General features: G+C 37.6%; 2 protein-coding genes across 2 annotated transcripts in view; both read left to right on the top strand.

The window, feature by feature from the left end:
* The window catches only part of lg23h8orf34 (linkage group 23 C8orf34 homolog), a 63962-nt gene extending 45899 nt beyond the window's left edge, over nt 1-18063 (top strand). Inside the window, exons 11-15 of the mRNA XM_057323338.1 lie at nt 6212-6341; nt 11993-12465; nt 14078-14174; nt 15857-15904; nt 17383-18063. Coding sequence (XP_057179321.1) covers nt 6212-6341; nt 11993-12465; nt 14078-14174; nt 15857-15904; nt 17383-17390 — 756 coding nt within the window. The 3' untranslated portion in view covers nt 17391-18063. The remainder of the gene's footprint in view (nt 1-6211; nt 6342-11992; nt 12466-14077; nt 14175-15856; nt 15905-17382) is intronic.
* A 2386-nt stretch (nt 18064-20449) lies between these two features.
* sulf1 (sulfatase 1) overlaps nt 20450-27798 on the top strand; it is an 87746-nt gene continuing 80397 nt past the window's right edge. Inside the window, exon 1 of the mRNA XM_057323140.1 lies at nt 20450-20588. The gene's annotated coding sequence lies outside the window, so the exon portion shown is untranslated. The remainder of the gene's footprint in view (nt 20589-27798) is intronic.

Below are 27798 nucleotides of genomic sequence, written 5' to 3' on the forward strand. Positions count from 1 at the left end.
GTGAAAATCCCTGTGAAATAAAACAGTAAAATTCCATAACATTACAGTTTTTAACAGTGTATGAAAATACACAAATAATTGAACAAATTTTCTCTCAACTCAAGCAGCATACACTGAAAAAAGGGTTTCATTCAACCAATTAAAAAATTTTAGGGTAAGGATTCACATCTATATTTTATAACTTAAACCAATGAAAAATAATAAAGAAAAGGTATACAGTATATTTTTCATTGGCTCAAGTTATAAAATTTATATGTGAATCCTTACCCTAAAATATTTGAATTGGTTGAATGAAACCCTTTTTTCAGTGTATGCTGCTTGAGTTGAAAAGTCAATATACTGTTTATCTCCATACAATCTACCATAAGTTAATACTTATCCATGGGTCAGGGGGAGAAGTCTCAGTACAAAGTCAGTGCCAGCTTACAGTCACACTGATTAAAGTGTACACACTGAATGCACTGTAATTCACTTTGGATAAAAGCATCTGCCAAATGCATAAATGTAACAAGTTACACTGACAGCCCTATTCATTCAGCTTTTCAGTAGTTCTGTGTGGAATGTAGAAAGTCAGAAAATTGTACTGTTAGTTGTTAATTATTCATTCCGTCTGGTGCCAGATTTGCTTCAGAGGATTCGGATAATACTTTAGTAGTTCTCTAATCAGCCCTGTGGTTAAATGTAATGAAATATCAGCTTTGCTTTCATGCAGTCAGAATCAGACGGTGTAATTGAATGAGCTCTTGTGTGCCTGTTACTTTATTAAAGTGAAGTGTTTGATATTTCTCTGCATACATTGATTATGCCTTTGTAACATAATGTCTGCATACTAAAAGATTTGTTTGTGTAAGGCTTTTATTAAACAATGTTTGTTGTCACAACCTCCCACCTTCGCTGATCTGAAATATATCAACTTCAACCTTTTCTATTAAGAGTGGCCTTTCTTTGTAATATAAGCCATGGCACATTAATGGGTTTCTCTCATGTGGTTTCCGGTCTTGATTGTTTTAGTTCTGGGGTGATATTGAGAAAATAGCCCTGGGGTGAGTTTGCTTTTACTGTGAGAGCTCTGTGTGGACCAAAGTAGATTTTGGAAACTGGTATTTCTGATTAGTCTACTAATTCTTGACTTATTGCCTTATTATTGCTTAGACGATATGCATTATTACGTCAGTAGAAATCATTGTGTTCATAGAATAAAAAGTGGTAGAATACTCTTTTGGAGTTGCAGTTCAATGAAAACAACATTTCCTCATCTCTACATTTGTATTACGTAGGAACTTTTATATTCATACTGTAGGCATAAGCAAACATGCATGCCCACATGCAACCAACCACAGATCTCATTAACATGGCCCGGCATGCAACTCAATATTCTGTCGATTACAGAGCAACAAAAAAATCCTTTTTTGTTTCAGATATCCCGTGGAATAAAATCATCAGACAAACAAAGCAAATTACTTACCTTCCACAGGCCTCAAAAACAAAGCATTTCAGAAATATGTCGTGTACTCTTGTAATTTTTCGGCTTGTCTCATCCATTGCTGCTAATATGTTTTGATTAAGTTTTAAGGGAGAACGTCTGTTTGTCGGTTATTGATTGCGATCCTCATTATCATTCAATATGTACCCTTTGTATAAAAAACATTTCTTACGCATCCTCAGCGTATTGTTATGACAAGAATTCTAACCCAAAACAGAGCGTTCATTTGTAGTTTTATTCTATGATCATTTTTGTGTCATTGCCTCTCCCAAAATAGTAATTTTGGTTCAGTGTTTGGTACAGGATGCATGTTTTTAAGGTTAGGTTATAAGATCAGTTTATTCCCCAAACCCCCCCCCCACATTTTAATTGTAGATATAAATATTTTTTAAGTCACTTTTTTATAAAATGATAGATGTTTTCAATGGATGCACGCTCCTGGCCCGAAGGTAACGTCTTGTGTTTGGTTATAATATGACAATTTATTTCATAATTAATGTTAAATTTGAACTACTTAGCAGTGCGGAGGTCTACCGGAAGTTAACTCTGGGCCGCATGAGGTTTGTTAATGTTGTTGACGCTAAAACGGTCTTCTCGCGTGTATTTACTTCTTGTGTTTACCCTCTAAAAAAATAATGTGTTGTTTTCAACCTATGGTTGGGTAAACATGAAAAACACTTTAACAATGTTAAATGTTCTCTTAAATTAAACTTTCATTGAACTTCTAGAACAAAGGAATTTGTAGACAAACATCACAAAGACCACAATCCTCACTCTTTTCTGTTTCTCCGTGTTCATGGTTGTGTTCAGCATGATGCATATGTTAGACTGTGTTTAAACCCAACCATTCAGAATATTACAGGCTGAAAGAAGTCATTTGAGTGGATTGCATGTGGTTTGTGTGAGTTCTGCAGGTGCAGACATTATGTGATGCTGTAGGGCTCTTCTCCTACGCTTCAGAGTTTAATCAGATAATACGTTTGTTATTGTCTATTTCCCATTTGCTTTTGGCGCCGTGCCATCGAACATACATTAGGTGATTATACACGCTGCCAACACGAGTAGATTTAATAAACCTTTGTGTCGAGACTTTCTCTTCCGTCTGTCGTGCACTTATCCGGAGCACCAGAGGGCAGGTGGAGCCTGGTAAAGGATCTCTCGTGTAGTATTTGCTATTCAATTGTATGGATTAAATTTGCAAGTAGCTGAAATTACATTTGCTGTTCTTAATGGACGTCTAAAGCGAACTGCAAATTAAATATACACAGATGTTGGACGACAGTCTGTGCGAGCTGTTACGAAATGTCACATTAAATGCCATTATACGCTTCAAGTGGCTTTTAAGACGTGCAGCTCTTAAGTTTTCAATTTGTATTTTTTACATTAACAAATGTGAAATGGCAAATCTGAAAAGTATTGTTTCAGAATTAACTTCAGACATCAGTTCTTTTCTCCAAAGTGGCAATGGCATGGAACACGAGTTGCTACTTCAAACACGCAAAAGCATTTAATACGTTACTTCCTCACAGCAACTCAATGAAACGGTGTAAAAGCAAAGAAAAAGAACCTCACATTTCATCCCTCTCTCTCCCTCACAAACCTAGCAAACAAACAGTGGAAGAAGCTTTCAACTGGTTTTAAAAGCCCAGTCTGGAGGGACTGAGGTAATGTGGTTAGTGGTGTTTTCTTCCTCGCGCCAGGGCCGGCTGCCATTCTTTATTGCACTTGTGGCAGGTCCGTGTGGGCAGGACTCTCCGTGTACACGCTAAACATCGCTGTGGCTTGAGCCTGTAAAGATCCAAAACGCGTAGATGCGACAGCAGGCAATGAGCCAAGGCAATGTTGTCCCTCTGTGGTAAATAGAACGAGGCCAATTACGTTTTTGAATTGCCACCAACTGCATGAGATCTTCGTTTTCAACGGCAAATGTAAATCTCCGACTTTCTCTTGTGGTTTCTGAACCTGCTTTCAATGAACTGGACTTTGTCTGAGCGATTCCAGCGGCTGTGTGTGGGGCTTGACGGGCATAAGAGAAACTCCACAGTTATAATAGCCTGTTAAATGTGCTTTGAGAAAAAAATGTTGTGATTTCCCAGAGAGCATTGAAGTGAATGGCGGGTTGGTTGCCAGTGGTTCGGCACACAAGCACATAGAGTACTTCAGATGTGGACAGTTGCTTTGTGGTCTGTTATTTATCCTCATTGTGGATTGTATTACTGAAGCAATTGGATCCATGTTTGTAGAAAGTGGTCGCAATCTCCATCTTTGTTAGACTAGTTGGTTAACAAGCATTGCAAGCGTAAAACAGCTTGTTTGGATAGTAAACGGTTAAGTTAACCCATTTATCCTCTGAATATTAATGATGACAAACAGCTCTTGGCAGCAGCTCATAATTTCCAAAATGCTTTCTGTAAACTGTCATTCATATTTATTTGTTGTTACTGTAAATGCAGATGCTTGTATAGAAAAATGTCAAAACACTAGTAGAAGAGATCTCTTCCCGGCATGTTTATGAACGTCACATTAAGTGCTTCCCGAATCAATGTGTATATGTGTTTGTATGCGCCCCCTTCTTATCTGTATGTTGGACCGACTTGACTTCTGCTTTGTTTGAATTCAAGGCCTTGAAGCCGTAATTAGATGTGGTTATATTTGTGTTTGCGTCTTGGGGTGTGTGGGTATATACGTGTGTACTGTATGCTTGTGTTTTAGAGGCCGTTTACACAAGACCGTTTTCAACCGAAAACTTTTGATGTATTTGGCTGAAAACACAAACTTTTGAAAACAGGTCTCAAAGTGCAAGTTTTTGAAAACGACGGCGATGTCGTCTCCATGTAAACTCTGAAGGCAGCGTTTTCCAAAAACGATGACGTCATACACATGTGTATTATGCGTTCAGCCTGTTGACATGCACAAGTATTTCCAAAACAATGGCAGCCTCCATGCTATATGTTTGTGCTACGTGACATACTTATTAACATTTCTCCAGCAAAAAGTGGATTTACTGCACCACTACGACCAGTGGAGGCATATTATTTATATACACAAACTATAAACACACATACACGCCGACAAAGCGCATTAAAAGCGTGAAACAGGGTATGCGCAGCTCTTTACACTGCAACATCGCCATCCACTGTCCTGGCATGCATAATGCAGCATTTTTATTCATTTTCCCAGATCAGTGTAAATGCAGATTGTTTTGATAACGCTGTCATGTGTATGTGAAAATTTTTAAAAACGCAAAGGAAAGATGTATCTTGTTTTTCATCGTGTAAACGTACTCTAAGTGCTCCAGATGGCTGATTGAAATGTTAATGAAAGACAACATGTTGCATTTTTACACACTCTTAATCCATCTGTTCCCCTCAGGGCATTAAGGATCTTTATAAAAACCATTAAAAGTTAATGTCTGTAGGTTTTTATAAGCTGTGGGAGCAAACGGTCAAAGCAGGAGATATGGAGAGCATAGAAACAAAGGTCTGAATGTAGGAGGTTTTCATAACTGGGTAGTATCTCGACTTGCCCTCAGTAATAATCTGTATGACACATATTTCTTGGCCCGGGTGAGTGGATGTGTTTACTGGTACGTATGATGCTGTTTGTGGCCTGGCAATAGAATTGATGAGCTTATGAGGGTTTGGACTAAAATGTTACGCTGTCCCTTGATACTGAATATATTGCTTTATGTAATGCTTGGACAGAGATGATGCTCTTTGTGCTCAACCCTTGCATGCTAACTTTGTTTCTTTTTTAGGGAAAAAGTTTTTGTCTGAAATTTTTGCTTGATAGTTGACAGCCCCTACACTTACCAGCCATTTGGAAATGGATCCCATTACTCAGTTTACCAAAAAAAAAATTCAAGAGATAGATCACCCAATTGTGGTTCAAAACCTGTATTACTTTTTCTTCTGTGGAACACAGTGTGGAACACAGAACACTGGAAGATAATTTGAGAAATGTGTTCATACAATGGAAGTCAATGGGAGCCTATGTTGTTTGGTTACCAACATTCTTCACAATATCTTCTTTTGTAAATGATGAATGAATTTTTACTTTTGGGTGAACTATCCCTATAAATTTGCTTATTAAGCTGGTTTGATTTGTTTGGTTTTACACCAGTTTGGTCAGGCACATAGACCAGCTAGCTCAACTTAAACCAGTTATTTACTAGCAAACCCTAAACTGTTTTATTCTGTAGAATAACCAGTGCCAGTCCAGTAATAAGACTCATAATTGAAATAAAAGCACTACTTGTTGTCGCGCAAGTATGCATGTTATAAATAAACAAAATCATTACAAACCAATGTGATTTTCATTTTCATTCATCTATTTTTCATACAGTTTCATACATACCGTTTTTCAACCATCAAAGTCCCTGAAAACCACCAAATTTATTATGGTGAAATATAGTAATTGCAGGATCGTGCCGTCATTCGTTTTTGGATCCCCAGAGTTTATTGATTGTTACTTCAAAACCTTGTAACCACTACTGAACGCAGCGCAGTGTTCACAAATAAAACCTCAGCCTTTGCCGCCACGCAGACTTTCATCCCGAAGCACTGTGGTTTCCAGTGTTTTTCTAATTTCTCTTAAAAAAATAATTGGCCCTCATTATAACAGATATGGCACAGCGTTGTAACTATAAGAAGTATGTCAAAAAGAGTATAATTCAAAGCTCCCAGTTCTTCTAACGTGACTCTCTGCTGTCTCATGTGTGTGCTGTAGCGTCACCCAGTCTGGGCATCGGATGTGAAGCCGATCAGAGGCACAAGCCCCCAGGCGGCCAGACGTGCTGTGCAACTCCAGGACTCCCTCTTCTCTAAAGAACTGGAGAACATGGGCAAACATCTTGCGGGTAGGTTTTTGGCACACAAACACCCACACGCACATAAAACGGGCCGTACCTTTCCATTACGGCCCGACACTGTCAGAGGCCACACATCTGAAAGTCTCCGCCGCGCTCCCGTCTGCGTGCGAACACGAGGGAAAAGGCACACGATTGGCTAATTAAAAGCTGATCCACCTATTAAAATATGCCAACCATCTTTTATTCATTTAATATCGCCACCACCGCAGTCACGAGCTTGTTAGCGACGCTGTGAAGTGACAATTCGCTGTCTGCAGATGATCAAACTCAGACGGTGGTTTTTATCGGGTTTGATCTCGCAGACCTTTGTGTGACATGGTGTTCCAAAACCAGAGGCAGCATCGGCACCCAGAGCCAAGAACTGAGACATGTGTCGCGCAGTTGTTTGTTTATGTATGTTCTGCTTTTTGTTTCAGTTGCAGTTGTGCGTTTGCAACATGTTAAGTATTTAAAGACGATTATAAACCATCAGGGCACCAGTGTGTGTGTGAATGTGAGTGTTATCTTTACAAACTTGACATAAAACTTTTTTATTTGATCTCATATGGTGTGATTATATTACTACTGTATATACAGGTTATATATTTATAAAAGGAGAGATTGTTTTTGTAAAAAAAAAGAGATGTGTCAAACTGGAATTCACCCAGTGACTTTGTTCAGACAGACAAAAATTCATTTCTTGGCTCATCCAGCCCTAATCCATTTAGGGATTTTTTTTGTAGTCTGAGAGTCAAAAAACCACACGAATCCCTTGTTTACAAACACAATCCAGACAACATCCACATTTTTTGGAATATGTTGCAACAGTTGGATTTTAAGTATTTCTTTTTTGATTTGCGTCACTTGTTAAGTGAGCGATATTGTTTGGGAATGTATTCGAATACACATTTATTCCCCCATATCACAAACTATGAAGCGAATTGTAAATAAATACAAATGTGATTTATGAGCCGTGTACACAAAGACAACGCATTAAGCCTCCAAAATCATTATTTTGAGTGTCATACAAATAATTTGACTTTTTGTTATTGATCGGATGACAAGACTAGATGTTATTCTCACAGTTTTCTCACAGTTTAGAGACAGGGATGGATGACTGTGCGTGTGGGAAGTGTTTACCTTTGCTGGTTCGAACGTTGCGTGCTTGTTATTCCATGACCGAGTCAAACTGATTGTGATATTACTTCACAGGAAAAGCCACCCCTCCTCTCAGATGGCATTCATTTAAAGCCGTTTGTCTGTTGAGTTATATCTGAATAGAGACATCCCTGCAAGGCCAGGAACTTAGACTCCTTCAACAGCCTAACTTAGCCCTTTCATGCTTTTATTAGCTGTTAACGTACTCCACGTTGAAAGCCAGGCTTCTACTTTTATCTCATTATTACCTCAATTATGTGGTCAACTAAATCTGCCTTTTCATTTACGATCAGTCTGCATTGCTTTGTTTAAGGAATTTAAAAGCTTGGTATTCGACTTGTTCCCAAAGGATAATGTTATTGGCCATTTCATAACCGAGGAGAACAGATTTCAGAGAAATACAGCATCGTTTTCTGCTGGCTGAGTTTTATTTCTCAGATCTTCCGCTCTTTTCCTCCTTGAGATGAGTTGTGAAAGCTTTAGTTATTTAGGAAGAAAAGGTCCGGAATCAATAAGGTTGCATATGTTCTAAATGATGGGTTTGCGTGCTTGAGGATTGTAGGCTTGTGGGAAGCTTTTTTTGATCTAGAACTGTTTATAATAGATTAGATCTGCTGCTTCTAGTTAACTTTCCCTTTCTTCCTCTCTCGATCACTCTGCATTCTCTTATTTCTTTATGTCTTTTTTTGTCTCGAGGTTATTAAAGATGCTATACATCATCAGTAGCAGTAACTTCTTGTGGCTGAATATAATAAGGGCAATGATGAATTCTGTCAAAAATGGCCGATACACATAAGAGTTTCAGATAATTATTATAATTTTTTATTTATTTATTTCAAGGCACCTTACTAGACACTCAAGGACACCATACAATGAATAGAACAACAATTCATAAAACCATTAATACAACATATGATCTAAATCTTTATATGACTAAAGATTTTCACTTTCCGCTTTTAGATCTCGTCTTAAAACTTACCTGTTTAGGCAGGCTTTTCGATATTTATGAACAAAAAAATATATTTTGAAGAATGTTATTAACCAAACAGCGACAGCACCCATTGACTTGCATTGTTTTTTTGGTCTATATAATAGTGCCGTTGCTGTTCGGTTACCAACATTCTTCAAAATATTTCTTTTGTGTTCTGCAGAAGAAAGAAGTCATACAGGATTGAAATGACAAGAGGGTGAGCAAATGATGACAGAATTTTCATTTTAGGGTGAACTATCACTGTTTTTGTACATCTCACAGCACAAGCGTGACGTTTTTAGGATAGCGTGTCAAGTTAAAAACTGTTCCGCTTTTAAAAATGTGCCTTGGGACCCTTCGGTTCCATTGCTTAATTTCCTTAATATGCTATTGTTTGCCTACATCACAAATGATTGATGTTCATATAATATTTTAACAACGAATTCTTTCCGTCACATTTTCTGAAAAATCACTGGATCGAGTTCCTGTATACCATTTAAATGGGAGTTCAGGGGTTTGTGATTACTTCTGATTGAATACAGACACAACAATCTGATTATCCATTTACCGAATTAAATATATCATATGCTGAAAAAGCTGTGTGCACAACAGTCTGGAATGGATTCTGTAAAGGGAATTCATTTAAAGAGCTGTGTCATGACATCACATTCTGCATTTACGTATTTACATTAGTAATCTGGACAACAATGTGTTTTATATTTCAGAGTGAAAATATTCCCTGGTACTTTCTCACAAGTAAGAATTCTGAAACGAATATTAAGCTAGTACACCATTTTTTTAAATAATAACTCACATTGTTTTCTCAGCATATACAGTATTTTTGTATGGTAACACTTTAGTGTAAGGACCAATTCTCACTATTAACTAGTTGCTTATTAGCATGCCTATTATTAGCATATTGGCTGTTTATAAACACTTATAAAGCACATATTCTGCATGACCATATTCTACATCCCTACCCAATACCTAAACCTAACAACTACCTTACTAACTATTAATAAGCAACAAATTAAGAGTTAACTAAGCAAAAGCCGTAGTTAATAGTTTACTAAAACCGAGAACTGGACCTTAAAATAAAGTGTGACCATTTGTATATATAATCCACTTGAATGATTATGTGTTTAGTTTTGTGTAAATGCATGGCACAGTTCCTCTTCTCCGAACATTGGCTGATCGTTGGCCAGATGTTCCATCTGAAAATGTGCAGAGTTTCATAAACAAAAATATTACTAATTATATTGTTTGCTACCAACAAAGCAAACAAATATGTTGACATGAACCGGCTCTATTAAATAGCTGATGTACTCACACAGAGTAGACATGCCATCCAATTTACGCTTTACAGCTGACTGTAAAAACTGCTGCCCATGACTGAAATAAAGCAACAAACTTCAGGAAATGATTTTGGTGGTTTTGTTACCGGGAATCTATGAGTGGTTAATACTACACGTCAATACGCGGATGTGTTTTAAGCCTGTTATTGGCAAATGAGGTTACCAAAGCACATGCTTTTAATAGTCTCTTCTTGCACGGCCTTTTCTAAATAATGGTTGAATTAGTTATTAACATCGGATGTGACTGTCTGTTTTTGTTATGCGAGTATTACGGGAAGTTATGTAATCCAAGGATGAATTTAGCTTCAGTCATGATATTCAAGGAATGTTAAACAAAAGAGGAAAATAAAATGTTGCAAAGTCACAGATATTTGTTGATAGTTGAAGAATGTTTTTTACTGAAAGATTTAGATTTTGTTTATTAATTTTGATTTACTTAAAGGAACACTCCACTTTTTTTGGAAATAGGCTCATTCTCCAACTCCCCCAGAGTTAATAAGTTGAGTTTTACCGTTTTGGAATCTATTAAACCGATCTCCATGTCTGGCGAAAGCACTTTTAGCATAGCTTAGCATAGATCATTGAATCCAATTAGACCAGTAGCATCGTGTTCAAAAATGACCAAAGAGTTTTGATATTTTTCCTATTTAAAACTGGATTCTTCTGTAGTTATATCGTGTGCTAAGACCGGCGGAAAATGAAAAGTTGCGATTTTCTAGGCCGATATGATTAGGAACTATACTCCCTTTCCGGCGTAATTATCAAGGAAGTTTGCTGCCGTAACATGGCCACAGCAGGCGCAGTGATAGCACGCAGCGCATTTCCACATTTGAAGCATTTAGGAAAAATATCGAAACTCTTTGGTCATTTTTGAACGCGATGCTACAGGTCTAATTGGATTCAATGATCTATGCTAAGCTATGCTAAAAGGCTATCGCCAGACCCGGAGATCGGTTGAATAGATTCCAAAACGGTGAAACTCAACTTATTAACTCTGGATGAGTTGGAGAATGAGCCTATCTCCAAAAAAACTGTAAAAAACGTTTTCGGTGCATTAAGTTTTCAATTTTTAAGTGGCTTTAGAAGTCATTTAAACCTAATGTCTTTAAATGTAAAAATGAACTCATCAAAATCTAAACTTACTTTTGTAAGTTACAGCACCTCACCATTGGTCAAAAATGAAAATAATAAGTTGTGAGGACTTGTAAAGGTAACTTGATTGGACCAAAAAATCTAAGGCAACAAAATATGACTAACTTTTGACTCTATATCACCATCTCTGTTTGAATCATAAAATTGCAGGGTACTTTTCTCCAGGTATGTCAAAGGAATACTCCCCCCAAAAAATTCTGCCATGAATTACTCCCTAAGTTGTTCCAAATCTGAATACATTTCTTTGTTCTGTTGAACTCAAAGAGAGATATTTGTAAAAATGTTAGCAACTGACATTTCTGGGACATCATTGACTACCACGGTAGGAAAAATGACAATGGTAGTCAAAGGTGACCCAGAACTGTTTGCCTTCCTACATTCTTCAAAATATCTCATTTTGTGTTCAACAGAACACAAAAATGATACAATCATTTTTCCTACTATATGGTAGTCAATGGTGTCCCAGAAATGTCAGTTGCTAACATTTTTTCAGATATCTTTCTCAGTATTCACCAGAACAAAGAAATGTATACAGGTTTGAAACAACTTGAGGGTGAGTAAATGATGACAGAATTTTCATTTTTGGATGAACTATCCCTTTAAAATCAAATGACATCAAATTGACATTTTCAGCAAAATCGTGCCTGACAGCTCAAATTATAAATCATTGTAAGTATACTTTTGTGAATCTGGGTAAGTAAGGACAGTTTTAAACTCTGATTTCTAATGTACTTGCTCAATAACTGATTTTTGTTTATTTTTTAAGTTACGCATTACATCTTTAATTCAGCTAGAAACAGTAAATAATCTGCTAAAAGTAGGTCAAGCTTTCCTTCATTTTGACTTATGTGAGGAAAGCACAGACACGTCTGTAAAACACACATTTACCTAACCTCCCCCGAGAAACCATTGAAACCATTCCCATCATTATAGGGCTGAAGTCATGTAAAGCCACATCAGCGAGCCGTGCTCTTTATTATCCCCCCGTTGGTAATTCCATGCTCTTGTTGTCTTCATTTCTTCAGAGGTGGAGAAAGACTTGGCCAAGCTGGCAGAGCAAGGGAAGCTGAACCGAAGTCCAAACAGCCCTCACAGGAGCTTGCTTCTGACCCCCCTCTTCCACACAACCAACACCCTGCCTGTTCTCGGACAGTCGTCCAGACCGCAGTCTCCCAGTAGCCTTTCCACAAAGACCACAGGCCTGCCCCTGCACAACACCCAGCCCACCACACTGGTAATGGGCCGGACGTCTCCCAGCAACCCCAGCAGTCGTGCGCAGACCCCTAGCGTAGCACGGACTCCGAGCAGACCCATGACCCCCAATAGTCTCATGATGCGATCGTTTACTTCTGGGGGCCATGGAAACACGGAGCGCGTGTATGGACGTTCAAGAAGCAGACCAGTCACGCCGACGGGACAGATAACCAGGCCAATCCTCACACCGCCAGGCCTGAGCACTACAGATTTATATGGAGGTCTGTGGAGCACACTAACCGAGGTATACATAAATACATTACATTATTACATACAGTATGGCAGACGCTTTTATCCATGATGTTGCGAATAGGCCTTTAATCTGTTTTAATGAACAGCCTCTTCATGGAAACTAAACGGAGCCAAGTCTCAAGATTTGAGAAGTTGGCCGGTCAGGTGGGGATTATTAAAGCTCACCTTTGGTTAACCCCATAAACCTCAGGTCGATGAGTTCAAAATCACACATGCTTGCTGTTATTGTACCGGTTAGCCCGTAAAAGCAGTGGACTGTCTAATATTCTATTGTCCATGTCTGTCTATGGTCTATTCATCTCATGCACTATTCATAAAGAGCAAAAAGATCTAGCGGAAAAGGGTGGATATATTTGCAAACACCCGCTCTTGGGTAGTAGTACCTATCAATAAATCCAAATCTCTTTAAAAGCCACAAACAGGAATGTTATTGCTCATGTCCTTATTACCTTTGCATTGTCTCGATTATTAAAACATAAACGCATTTGAGTTGTTATAGCAGTTCGGTCTTTGAAAAACATCAGCGATATCCACCTGCACATCTCATTCGGCTCTAAATGTGATACACAGGAACAGAGATCTCAGATGATTTGTTCCTCTTTTCTGTTTTTTCCTACAGCGAAGTGCACCGTAGATGCACGAGAGCTTCCTGCCTGGCCTGCACTTCCAACACTTAAAAGAGTGAAAAATAGGAACACATAAAATGTCTTTAGAAGAGAACAGGGGGCAATTTATATATTAGAGGTGGACTCGGAGGATTTGACCCAGAGGTGTAGTTATTTGAAAAGTAAAGAAAACCATCTGTAGAGCGAATGAGTCTGACATGCACGTTCAGCAGGTCTTAAGCATCTTAAGTTTCGAATTCACAGATGATTTTACTGCCGCTCTCATGCCGCCTTTCAACACAGACATAAGCACTTTTCCCTGTAAACCTATGAGACCATATTCTGGAGAGATGTATATTATGATGTGTAATCTTATAAAATTCCGTTCATATTAGAATTATCCTTGTGTAAGATTGATCCTGTATGACTTTCTTTCTTCCACAGGACACAAAAGAAGATATTTTGAAGAAAGTTGGTAACCAAACAGCGGTGGCACCCATTCACTTCCATTGTGCCATCGCTTTTCAGTTTACAACATTCTTCAAAATATCTTCTTTTGTGTTCTGCAGAGGAAAGAAATTCATACAGGTTTGTTTTGACAAGATGGTGAGTAAATGATGATTGAATATTCATTTTGGGTGAACTATCCCTTTAAGAGATATTAAACAAAAAAATACCCAAATGTACTAATGTCCTTTTTTGCTTTGTTTGTTCAGAAAGGACATTAGAATAGTTAAAAAGGTGATTCTACCTTTTAATGTGGGCCAAGCAGAGAGTGATTTTTGACAACAGAGGAAATCATTTGTAGCTTGTAGAGAATGTATCGTTCTTTATCAACTCCAATATGATTTTGAAAATACTTCAATTTCCAAAAGGAAATTACAAGGCATGAAAAGATACATTTAAAAGTTGTAGGTGAGTTCATATTTCAGCTTTATGAATGAAATGCTGCATCAAAGATTTTTTTTTCTCGTCTTGTTCGATCATTTGTGTGTCTAGGATGAGTTTTACCAGCAGTTGCAGGCGGTCAGGAAGCCCTGGCGAATCCCTAGTGACACGGATAGTGATTGTCTAGAACCACCTGAGCAGGACAAATGTGAGTATTGCCGTTTTGACTCCCGTCTCATCTTCTATTGAGAGCTGAAATACTAAAGATTTCAGTGTCATTGTTTCCGACTCAACATAAATAAGGGCTTTACGCTAACACTTTTTCAGGTGTTAAAAGATATTTTTCGCTGTAAAGGATACTTTGATTGAATTATGTGGTAATTCTTATGAATATATAGCAAAGCTGAGATTCTATAGAGCTGTATTAATGGCCATATCTGATTTCTAGCTCCTTGGAAACAAATGAGTCAGGTCGAGGGAGCTATTCCAAACGCTTAAAGGAGAATTATTATGGCTTCCCTGTTTCAAAGTCGTCTCGATATACAAGACAAGCAGCATGTGTGGCTTTAAAGTTTGTAAAATATTAGACACTTTCATTATGTTGATATGGTCTCATGAACATATCTTGGATTTCCATTTCAACGGAGGCCTGAAAGATTTAAACAGTCATTCGAGAATTGTTATTTGTCCAAATCATCCTCCGTCATCACTAATAAATACTTTTGGCCTCATTTTTCACTCTTTGAACGTGACATGGCCAGAATCTTAGTGTCCCTTAAGAGTCATTAGTCTGTTAAATGATCTCAGTATTCTACCATATCAAAGCTTTAGCCCGGAAAGAGAGTCCCTGAGTGTATGACTTGTGTATGTGAATGATTTACATTTTTGTCAGCATGAGGACAGTTGTCTGTTTCTTATTCTAATGTAGACCTTTATTCGCAATAACAAAACATTGAAATGCTTGCTTGCAGCGCTTCTGATTAGGATGAAACTACAAAATTCTGCACGAAATTCCTTTTCCACTTAAACTCGAAAACACTCTTTAGAATAGTAAATATTTGTTATAGATCCTGTGTTATATTTCTTTGGTAAACAAATGATTTTGACACATGTTTGGAACGCAAAACGAACTGCGCAGGGAAATGTTTATCCAAGTTTTAAATGAAAATCACAGGGAAAGATTTGTAGACAAGCAAAACATTGCAAATACAATCCAAGCCCTGATATCAAATACAAGTAACTATACATGACAGTCTACTCCAAGACTCTCAGTTTTGCCAAGGAAATATCTAGCAGAAATAAGTGTATTTTGCTAAAGGTCTCTACTTGCTTGCTGGAACTGTCATGCCAGCCCAGCTATTTAAAGGAACATGAAGCACAGTGTTTTAGTGAGAAAAGCCTGGCATTGCCAGCCGCAAGACGTGACAAAATGCCACTTGGCATACAGAGCATTGGTGATTGGCTGCTGCTATAACTGTTGACACTGTCTGCTGGAGTTTGGCCTGTGCCCACATAGATTTATGAATAGGCAGCAAGTGCGTGCCATAACAATTTCCTGTTATTGCAAAAACTTCCACAATGCGGTAACCTCTAACCCTTAAAAAAGCAAAGACGGTGCTCCATCGCTTCTGAATTGTATGCCTGCGATATAACGCCTCCATCCAAAAACAAATTGTTTGCTCTGGTTTCTGACCAGTAAATAAGCTTTATTACAGGAATAAAAGTAAAATCTAAGATTCTACTGCTTGTGTTATTTAAACAATAAATGTCTTAAAAGGAGATGACTCACTTTCCTGTTTTTAGGTGTCAGGGTTCAAATGATGCATTGATTTTGTGTTTTATCAAATGCCAGATATGAAACGTTTTTCCTGTGTTTTTGGCACTTTTTAGGTAATCCAAGCAGAGCGAGGGACAGCAGCAAGAGATCAGTGTTTTCAGGTAAGCATTCCAACACATGGCAGCCAGAGCTGTGGCCACCGAAGCTCAGTGCAACAAAAGCATGATGAAGTGCCTGTAGTTAAAAGACCTGTTTTAAATGACAGAACCTTGGAAAACGGACTATTAATGTCTGTCAATGACTTCATTTTCCCCAAACCGTTGAATGTTTGCCTGAAAAGTGACTCACCTCATTTATGCATTCACAAATAGAATAGAATAGAATAGAAATACAAAATATTTGTAAATAAATAAATATGTAAATAAATTAGTGCTGTTAAAACAATTAATCATGATTAATCAATTCCAAAATAAATGTTGATATAATATATGTGTATGGCATATATACAGTATATAAATACACAAACATACATGCATATAGTTAAGAAATATGAGTAATATCCTGTATATTTATATTTACACGCATTGTAAATTATATTTAACTGTAAATATATATGTAATACTGTTCAAAGTAAGGAAGGAAGGAGGCAGGAACCGGTGAACGTTAAACAACGTTTAATAATAAAATCAACAAACAGCAAAACGAAAGTAAAGGGCCGACAGCTACCTCACGGTCAACTGCCGGCCACACAAACATAAATAAAACTTAACACAATGTCCAGGCCTGGTCCTCTCTCGTCCTTCACTCCTGTCGCTCGTCCTTTTATGCTTCCGCTCCTCCGTGAGAGATGCGAGACCGGTGCAACGCGCAGCTGACACTCATTATCACTCGCGTCACCGGCCTCGCAACGTCCCCTCACGGCTCTCGTCCCGCCTTCCTCGTTACATAATAATATATGTGTGTGTGTGTGTAAATATTTGTAATATATACAAAAATGTATGTGTGTGCATTTATATACATATAAATATACACGTCACACACATATATTATATAAACACAAATATTTATTTTGGAATCGATTCATCAATTTGACAGCACTAAAATAAATCAACAATTGTTGTGCAATTTCAAAGTAGCTTCTCCAATACACTGGAATAAGATTCATAGCAGGTCAAATCTCAGGGCCTTGTGTTTTGGAAAGGGGCTGTCCAATGGCCGTTTCTATTGACTTAGCTGGGTGCCACTCAAGCATGTGGCCGTTCAATGTAATGACGATAGTGTCTCCTCTGTGGTTTGACTTGTTGAGCCCAGCTTTGAGGTTTTACAGTTGAAGAGGGACGACTGGCCTTATACAGTCAAAGGCAGCCAATAAGCTTTGCGGTAGACTGAGCTAACCTACCCAAAACTGGGTGCCGAATCTTCTGACCTCATTCATACACACACCCGTGTATATACACCATGAAACGAATGGCCACCGAGACACCAGCTCATTTTTCCATTCTCACATATATCGTTGACATGTTTGAATATTAAAGCGTGTTTTAATGGTAATTATTGAGGGTTATTATGCTTATTAGTGGTTAGATGGAACTGATGTCTGTTTCCAGGCAACTGATGTTTTCTTCTGTGCTTTCCACAGGATTGTAATGATGTGTACTGAAGACACAGAGCCGATCAAACATTTATGCAATTTAAATGGGCATTCAATATTGTGAGTCTGCAAAAGACACTTATTTTTTTAATTTTGACCAAAAAGAAAGATTGTGTACTTTTTCCACAAATACAAATATTTCTTAGAACTAAATGTGTGTTATACAACTAAACGTGTGTTGTACAGTACATTACAACCATTTGAAATGATCGAATGTAGTATATGTTTATCAGCAAAAGATAAGCCTGCACTTGAATTTTTGTCTGTTAGCATGCTTGTTGTTTGTTCATTCAAATTAAAGTATTTATTGCTGCCTTGCATAAACACAATTTATCACTTTATGTGCCAAATTGATAGTTGATAAAGGGATTTTTGATAAACCTTTTCAATAAACAACAAAGGGTGTTTGCCAAGGCATTATCAGAGAGTATGAATGTTACACATGTTCTTGTATGTATAATGTTGGATATGCACAGCACTGCCCCACCTGACCCCAGCATGACACTTTCTCATTCCCAAGAGCAATGTGTGTCTAAAACTGATAAGGACACATTTCTAAAAAATATACATTTACTTTGACTTTTATACCCATATAAAATATGTAGCCTGTTATACAGTACATGTTAAATCATTGTATAATGCAAAATAAAAACATTTGTATAAAGTTTCCTTCTGAATTCTGCATCTGTGCAAGTTCTCTTTATTTATTCTTCTCCCATTTTTCATCTATTCTCTCCCGTCATATTGTTTCACGCTTTTTCTGGTTATTGTCTTTAATCTCTTTAATGTAATAAATTTCCAAAGAGACTTTATTTTGTGAAGCATAATGCATTGAATGCCAATGTGCTACCTGCTGGTTTCTTTAATCATTTTTGTTAAAAAAAAAAAAAGTGTTTGGTATATAATGGACTTTCCTCACTAGCATGGAGACATTTGGCAGACTTCATGTGTTTGGTTTAAGGGCATAAATTTGAGTGGAAAAGACCCATATCTCCTTCAGATCTCATTGGATTAGAACCCAGAGACAGATGTGCCTCGATGGTGACATACTTCAAAACAACTACATTTCTATGACACTTACTGTAATCTCTGGAAATCTTTTCCCACCTACGGTTTATTAAACTCCACATTTTCCCCATCAGCTTGACAAATGATGTTTTCAAAGTTGACGCTACTGAGAAATCGCCAGCCCTCATTTTGTGGTTCATGCTTCAAGTGTTTCAAGTTGGTGATGTTGGCAGGTGTGAAAGATGGGCAGTGGTTTCTTGTCTCCTTTATGGCAGATTGTCACATTTATAAGTGTGATCCAGCCTTTCCACTCCCTTCTTAAAACAATACGAATAAAGAGATTGACCCGGAGCCATTCAGGGTTGGTAATCTAAATTAAAATCTGGTGATGGTGTGCTGAGTTGTATTTGTTCCTCACAAATGGGGGTCAGGAAATAATATGCTGCTGGCTGAAGGATTAAAACAAATGTAAACATCGGATTTGTATTTCTTCATGAACTGTGAGATACTTTAAGCAGCCACACCTTAAGTATCTGATCGCTGGGGTCTTTACCCTTTGCCAAACCTCAAACCCTTTTTCACACTCAGCTTTTAAACAGGATGTGGTTAGTCAAAGGGTTTTGTCTCTGTATAGCGCTGCAAAAAGAGCAAATCAGAGCAATCAGTTTCCTGTATAAAATGAAAGATTTTATTTGCTGTCGTATTTGTGCCATCTCATTGCGATATTTCCCCACAATGGAAGCCAGGAATACGGGATGTGGTTTGACGGAAACATGACTCAAACTTGCCATAACAAAAGGGTAAAAAATAAGGGTATTAGAGAACATATTTCAGTTTTGGGATCACAACTTGTAAATGTTAGCATGTGTTTTATCCTGACAGGAGACTTGTATTGCTTTAAATGACATCATGTTCTTCAGTGGTCCACTGTAAACATTATTTTTGGCTTTCAATAAACGCAAATCAGTTGGATATGCCTTTAACAATATAATGGTTATTTTTATGGTAAACTCATAACTGCATCTGAGTTTTATTTTTTTAAATACTTTTTTTTTTAGTTTGTTGTTTAAAGTTGCACAATATTTTGGTACACAAAATAGCTTACCAGACCACATTTGAAAGCCTTAAAAAGCTAATTATTTAATATCGTCATGTACTGCAAACATAAAAAGAGTATATATGCAAATATTTAAAGAGTTATAGTCAATAAAGTTTTTTGAATTACTTTTATTCAAGAACTTTGCTACCTTGTTTGTTTCCCACAAACTGTTAAAGTCCTCAGGCCACCCAAGAGCATCATGTATTTCCACTCATCCTCTCTCACCCGAAGGTTTAGACCACCGCCAGTGGTCAGCTGACTGGCCTCTGCTTTTTATTTATAAGTCATATTAATCCTGACATAAAGCACAAATAAATCTATGGTCGGGTACAAGTATGCTTTGAAGCTTTATACACAACAGAAAGTCTCTACTCTTCCCATAGTGTGTGGATCCAGTCGAGTTGTTTTCAAAGCCTAAGGAGCTCTCATAACTGTGGAACTTCATTAGGAAGCGGTCCAGTGTCTTCATCTTCGGAGAGCCAGCTGTTCCCTCAGAAGACATATAGACCTACTTAAAAGTCACTTTACTTTGTTGTAATGAGACACCGTTTTAATACAAAACTAATTATTTGCTAAATATTAGCATAATCAAAAAAGTGTGTTAACAAGTATGGATGGCAAAGGAGCCTGCACTTCAGTAACAAGTCAAACGTCAATACAAAAATCTGTGTGGATTTACAGAAAGCTTCTTAAAAGCTACATGTCATTAAATAAAGTTTTATTTATTTATCTTTTTGCCTATATTTGTCTCGTTTCAGTGTTACTCCTTACAGCATTTAAGAGCAAATTTCTGATACCGAACTTTTCAATCAGCTGGGGGTGTGGTCATCTTGCGTAATTAAGTTAGGGGCTGAGTCAGCACGTCACGTGACGGCAGATTCGATTGATAGTTAGTGAGGTGAAGGTATTTTCACTTTAATTAATCCATATTTTGGAAGTGTTTCGTTTTTCACAGTGTTGTACATAACATTATTCGTCTAGCCTGGTGTAGCCTGGAATAAATAACATTCTGACTATAGCGTTTTATTGGAAGTATTGAGACCAAACAGCTGATAATGTTTTAATCTCCTGCCCCAAATAATTTAAGGTGAGTAAAACTTTACAATTTTGTGACAAAATCAAAGGGTTGTTTGTATTCGAGACTTACATTTAAAGCACAGTATATTGGAGAAAGGGAGGACGTTTTAGTTAATCTCTCATTGTTTGTTTGTGCTAGCCATGGCTAGTTGTTGTTTATGAGCTTGATGTTGTGGAGGTGAATGAACTGTCGGCTCTTAGTAGCGCATGTGCGTTGACGTAGTCTATTTTTTTCACAAATTTAGTAGATTTTTTATGTTATTGTCAACTAAGTTACACTTCTCAGCCAAATTAAAAAACAGTAAGTTTAGTATGGTAGGATTACCACAGTGTACAGTCGGGCCCAAATGTTTGAGACCGTAAATCGAAAGCTAAATTTAAATCAGGAATACTTTTAAACAAAGAAATGTTATTATCTAAAAATGGAATATTTAGAACAACTTTTTCTATGTTACGAAATAAATAAATTAGCCATGTTTTGTTGTTTTCAAATAAGTCATGTTTGCTTGCTTGTTTGTATTGAAATGTATCACAAGACACTGTAGCTGTGTCCCAAATGACATACTATCAAAGCTGGACTGCGAAGAAAAATCGGCCCTGGCATTTTTAGGCCCGCATCGGCCCTCCACCTAATCTGTTGACGGAAATGCATTTGCGTTGCGTGGATTGGTATTTATAATACGTCCGTCTAAGCGGCCAACGCCTCCGTTACGGCCCCAAACGTTAGCGGCAAACGCGTCCGTTACGGCCCAATACGTTAGCGGCCCACCGGGAAAACGCCCGGTACGCCAGATGGCCAGCCCGCCCCTGCATACTATGCACTCAACCATATACTGTACAGAGGTGGGTAGAGTAGCCAAAATCTTTACTCAAGTAAAAGTACAAGTAACTAGAGAAATTGTTACAAAAGTAAAAGTCACTGTTTTAAAAACTACTTGAGTAAAAGTAAAAAAGTATGCAATGAAAAAACTACTCAAGTAGCTAGTTACTTAGTTACTTTGTATCTGATTATATAGGCCTACTACATAAAATTAATATTAACGCCAATATTTTAATATTACATTTTAATCAATATTTTTAATTATCATAAGCAGATATCTTTGCAATATACTAGAGAGACTAAAGAATAGACAAAAACAGAAGAGACAAGCATTTCTGTAAATTTCATCTAGTCCTGATGTCAATGTAGTTTACACAACTTATTTAGAATAATAGACCATGTCAAACTAAAGCATTAACTAAACTCAGAGCATTTCCTAAGATGATCTAGAACATCTGCAGTGCTCTCTTAAATGAAATACACATTTTTGAACAAAGCTCATGCTTCTCGTGTTGTGTCACGTGTGTGTTGTGAAACGCTCTTACTTGTAAACAAACAGTAAACAGTGAACCACACGCCCATCAACAAGTTTTCTTCCTTCTGTTCTTCAAATGTATATTTCTGCAAGCCCACGTCTCTGTGTCTGACAGGTAACGCGCATGTTGCTGTGTCAGACGAACAGGTCGCGCGGGTGCGCGCATATGGCGGGCATTTATCATTGCTGGCAAACAATATGACACATTTGCAGTTTTGATTGTATAGATATAGATTCATATCCACTTCATCCAACGCTCTTTGTGTTCTGCGTTCTGCTACGAAGAGTGAGTAATCCTGCTTCAGATGATTCAGATCGTGCTAAGAACTGAACAAATCATTTGAACTGATTCATTAGCCTATTCAAATGGTTTTGCCCATTGTTCAATTAATGCTTTCAAAAGAATCGATCACTCGGGAATGCCCGTAAAAGGAGACGACAACCTTGAAATAAGCAACGCGTTTTAAAAAGCATATTTTAAAAGGAAAGGAACTAAGGAACGTCACGCAATGTAAGTTATGTAACGAAGTAAAAGTACAGATTTTCTATTAGAAATTTACTCAAGTAAGAGTAAAAGTAAACACTTTTAATTTTACTTAAAAAGTACATATTTTCCAAAATAATGTTACTCAAGTAAATGTAACGAAGTAAATGTAGCGCGTTACTACCCACCTCTGATACTGTATAAATTTTAGAAGGGTAGTATCGTCCCAAATACAATACTAAACGGTTTTATACTAACCGGAAGTATATCTGTTTCCCAGACGAGCGCAAATGAAGTAAATCGCACGGCACAATGCGTGTGAATAAAATAAAATTGTACAATTAATGTAGTTTTCATCTGTTTTTCCCGGCATTACTTTAGTCATCATCTGAAGCGTCATCACCCTGCAGGAGAGTTTTGCTCGAGCAGCGTCTGTAAGCCCTGCCTCCCTTCTGCTACGTAAGCGAAACTGCGACCGCTTAGTGCGTGAAGTGTCCACACAGTTCCACGGTTGTTGCTAGAGGGATACAGCTACGGCCGGAAGTGGTGCAAAATTGCGCCATATAATTACAATAAATTACATTAGCTAACGCTTACACCTACCCCAACCCTAAACCTAACCTTACAATAATAAAAAATATTAATCAACTGTTTTCAGCGTGACCAAAACTATGCAGTATTGAAGTGCGCATGCCCAGTAGAGAGGTAGCTGTATCCCTTCTAGTCAAAACTCAGTTCCACACTTCATATTTTCGGTTGAAAAATGTGAACGCACTACTCGCACTATTTTAAACTACGAAATGTTGTAGAAGAGTGCATAAGTGCGCGATTTGGGATGCAGCAGTGTGTTCACGCCAGCAGTGCATCATTGAAGCCAAAGACCTAATAGTAACCATCCCGATGTTTAACACTTAAAAAGTTTGACTGAGAATGTTGATTGAGGAACAAATTATATTTAATTACAAAAAGTGCAACAGGAGCGTTGCTAAGATGTAAATTATGCAGTAATATGTAAATAAAGATACTGAATCAATTCGTGCTTGAAAGGGTTTATCCTTAATAGTTCTCAATCAAATGATGTTCGGCAATTGGTGATCATCTGATACTGAGAGTTTTGAACAAGCAATGAATGTAGTCATTTGAACTGTGCATGACTGCTCACATTGACACACAGATTTGTTTAAGACAAGGACAACATGAGGCTAGCAGAGGTCAGAAAAAGTATATCAACATCCAAGCCATATTCGTACAGAGTTGTGAGGCCAGGAGAAACTTTTGAGGTGTGACTTTGTGGTCAATAGGTCAACATGAACTTTTTGGTATGAGAGACAAGGTTCTAGCTCCAGTGCATGGTTGTGTAGCAAGAGCATGTGACTTTAGGGGGTTGTGTATGTTTTGGCAGCTGGCAGTGTGTTTTTTTTTTTTTTAGAACAGTGTCTGGTCAAATGAAGAACCAACAGCACTTCATCCTGCAGGCGAGGAACAACTGATCTTATCTTTCAAGTAGACAGATTAAGGGTTATTTGTGCGGTCATGCGTATCATTGAGCTGTTTTCTTTTTTGTATTTCTTCTTACCTCATTTGTATGGCCTTGAAATAACACATAATGGCAAATAAAAACACTCTTGGTGGATGTGGTGATGTTTCTATTGAATGTAAAATATAAAGGACCGATGGGGGAATAATCATTTCTCTCACGCACACGCATGTTTAAAGCCCTCTAGGTAGAAGTGCTTTGTGCTTAAGCTGAAACTCATACTGTGGGTTGTATTTCTTTTACCACAGTTTAGCATTATATGTCAAGTCTTGATATAACTGAATAAAAATCTGGCTGGTTTTATAACGATGTTCTTGAACATAAAGTGCACATCTGGATTTTTATTTGTGAAACGGGCTCAAAGGGTTTTATTCTGCTTCTAGTTTTTGTGCCTCTTCCAGGGATCGAGACCCCTTGCTTACTCAACTTAGCCTCGCATCGCAGTTTGTCTCTACACTTGGTCACAGTTAATCTGTCCGCAGGAGAACAGGCGGTTTTAAAGGGCGATGGAATTGTTTTCTCTGGCTGTGTTCTTCCTGAATGCAAACTCTGGCCAGTGTAAGGCATAGTCCAGTTTTTATTTACAGTGAGTTTGTGTCTTTCAGTAATTTACCTTGACTGTGAAAACAAGACCAGCAAATGAGAAAAGTACATTTACATTTATGAGTTTGGCAGATCCTTTTATCCATATTTACTTTATTTTTTTAAATTATGCATTGGCTAGCTCTTAAGCCCATGTCCTTGGATTAAAATACAGTAGTGTCATGCAGATAAAGTTCCATAAAACAGGATTTATAATGCTTACTAGAATAAATAAACTCTTGTTATTAATCAGGCTTAAAGTTCCAGTGTGTAGTTATTTGGAGGGTTTATTGACAGAAATGCAATATAAAATACATAACTATGTCTTCAGAGGTGTATAAAGACCATACATGATGAAGCGTTATGTTTTTATTACCTTAGAATGAGCTATTTCTGTCCACATACACCGCGGGTCCCCTTGCATGGGATTCACCATGTTGTTTCTACGGTAGCCCTAAACAGACAAACTGCTCTACATGGCCTGTTTCGTAAATATGTTATCTCCTTTGGCAAAGAAGTGAAAACATGACATCTTCATTCTGTGCAGCCTCCAATTCAATGCAATTCACAGCTTCACCGCTAGATGCCGCTCAATTTCTTGCACTGGACCTTTAAAGGGATAGTTCACCCAAAAATGAAAATTCTGTCATTCACCCTCAAGTTGCTCTAAACCTGTCTAAATTTCTTTGTTTGAATTCCCACATTCTTTCGTGTTCAACAGTTATGGGGCACCATTAGTGGTTTTTTCCTACTATGGTAGTCAATGGTCCCCCAGAACTGCTTGGTTACAAATATTTTCAAAATATCTTTCTTTGTCTTTAGCAGAACAAATAAATGTATACCGGTTTGGAACAACTTGAAGTTGAGTACATGATGCCATATAGAGTTTTCATTTATGAGTGAGTGATCTTGCATTTGAGAGACGAGCAGTAGGACTAAATGTCCAGATAATGGCTTTTTGGATGACAGAAATGTTAATGGTTTCTCGAACAATTGCTCTGACAGGCTTAGGAATGTTTTATTGACCTTTTGATAGTAAAATAATTTCATTCATTGCTGTCCCAACATGTACTGTCAACATGCCACATTCTAAACTGGGCTGTATGTCCTGTAGTTCAGAGGATTACATTTTCTGCACATGTATTACTGTAAAATTTAGTGTGCTGAATGGAAAGTGTTGTGTTATAAGATGACTGTATGATAGAGTTTGGTAATGGATTGATCCAATGGCTTGACACCTTATGAGGTGGCTGTACACAAACTCCATGAATGGGCTTGTTTACTAACCACAAGTGCTTGCACTCACCAAAACCATAACAGCACAGCACACAACAAGGGTGTAGTTGACTTTTTACAGCTTCCTGGTGGTAAAGAGCTTTCAGCTGCTCAGCACCTGCAGTGCTTTAAGGCTGTAGTGTGTGTTGGCTTGAACTATCTCAGTTTCTCATATATTTTTAAGCTTTTAAGATTATTCTTTATTAGATGGATGAATTGGCTGTGAAACTTTACTGACAGACTTTCAAATGATTCTGTCAGACTGACTCCGTGCCTTTAGCTTCCAAGACAAAGTGACAATGGCGTCTGGGCGTGTAGCTCCCTCTGTTCTCGTGTAGCCTTTGCAGACTGTCAAAGCGAATAATAAAAATGGTTGTGTTGGGTGTGCTGAGGTTTTCCTGCATTTTCATTTCCCATAAATGAAATCCGACAATGTCAAAAACATCTGTCCTAGCTGATCCCCTCCTCCGAGGCCAACCAGAGGCGTGTTCGGCCTTTTCCCTTTGATTTATTCCTGCACGAAGCACAAAAAACGTAATTGTTTTACATAAGTTAATGTCCTCCGGTATTGAGCTGTTCATCTGGGACATGAGGGCCGCCTAGTTACAAGGTTGAAGATGGGACCGAGCGAATTTGATTGGGGTGAGGTCTTTTTGAACAGATCCTGAGAGACACTTGACCGAGTCAAAGTACACATGGATCAAAAGTTTCACGTGATTCATGTATTCACAAGGTGCAAAAGGATCCCTCAATGCTGAGCTCACGATTAGTCACCTGAAAGCAGGCCAAGAAGTGAATTGAAGCCAAACTGGTAAATATCCAGATGTTTTTAGGGAGCAGCACAGCTCGAGTGATTTGCCAAGCTATCGGGCAACACTGAACATGTGTATCTTTGATTTAATAATTAGTTCTAGCGAAAACATGACGGGTGTAATTTATGTGTCAATAACATGTCTTTTTTCTTTAACTTCTGTTGGCTTGATATGTGCTTGGGTGGGACCTAAGCCTGTAATTTTACTGATAATTTACTTTTCTATTTAATTGCTTTGACTCTGGCATCAAATTTGATGTCTTGCTCTTGGCGCCCATTGTAACCCCCTCCCAGTTACAGAATGGTTTTGCCGACAGCAACCTGCGTTTTGCTGCTTGCTGGTGTGTAGGTCTTGGGTGTTTCTCTTAAACAAATAGTCTACCTAAAAATGAAAATTCTGTCATCATTTATTCACCCTCAGATTGTTCCAAACATGTAAACATTTCATATTTCTTGTGAACACAAAGGAAGATATTTGGAAGAATGTCAGTAACCAAACAGATCTCCCGTAGTATTTATTTTCATTTTTAGCCTTTAAGGCAGTGAGTTACATTATTACTTTAATACTATTTATGTATTATTTATTACATTACCAGGGTTTGTCCTGGCTCAAAATGAGGCGGAGGTGGTGCCATCCTGATCTTGTACACACACGTAGGCCTTCCGTACTTTTAAGTGGCTTAACTAAAGTGACTTTGACATATTTAAAGTTCTAATAAAATTAGATGAAAATGACAATTATTAAGTTATATAAATCATTACTTTTATTCAACCAAACAGACATTTTTTTAATCAAAGAAATCTTTTTATTATTTTCAAAAAATTAACTTTTCAGCCCACAATAGCCAACTGAATTAACCAGTCTTACTAAATGAGCAAAGCTCATTCACATCTTGCATTCTCTGTGGTTCATTTTAAATGATTCAATGATCCCTTATATTCGCTAGTGACTGAAAAGTTCAATAGTTTAAATGAATCGGTTCAAATGAGTCATTCGAGTCGAGTCGTTCTGAACACAATGTGCGTTCATACTGGCGAACTCGCTGTGTACAGTATAAGCTGATTCAAAGATCCAACTGCACAGCTAAAGACACTACAATGATGTACGTCATGTTAATTTAAGAAATTTCAAGAAATTAAACGTACTTGGATGTGAAACAAACTAGCTCTTCTTCT

This window comes from Triplophysa rosa, linkage group LG23, assembly GCF_024868665.1.
Source record: "Triplophysa rosa linkage group LG23, Trosa_1v2, whole genome shotgun sequence".
Classification (NCBI taxonomy): domain Eukaryota; kingdom Metazoa; phylum Chordata; class Actinopteri; order Cypriniformes; family Nemacheilidae; genus Triplophysa; species Triplophysa rosa.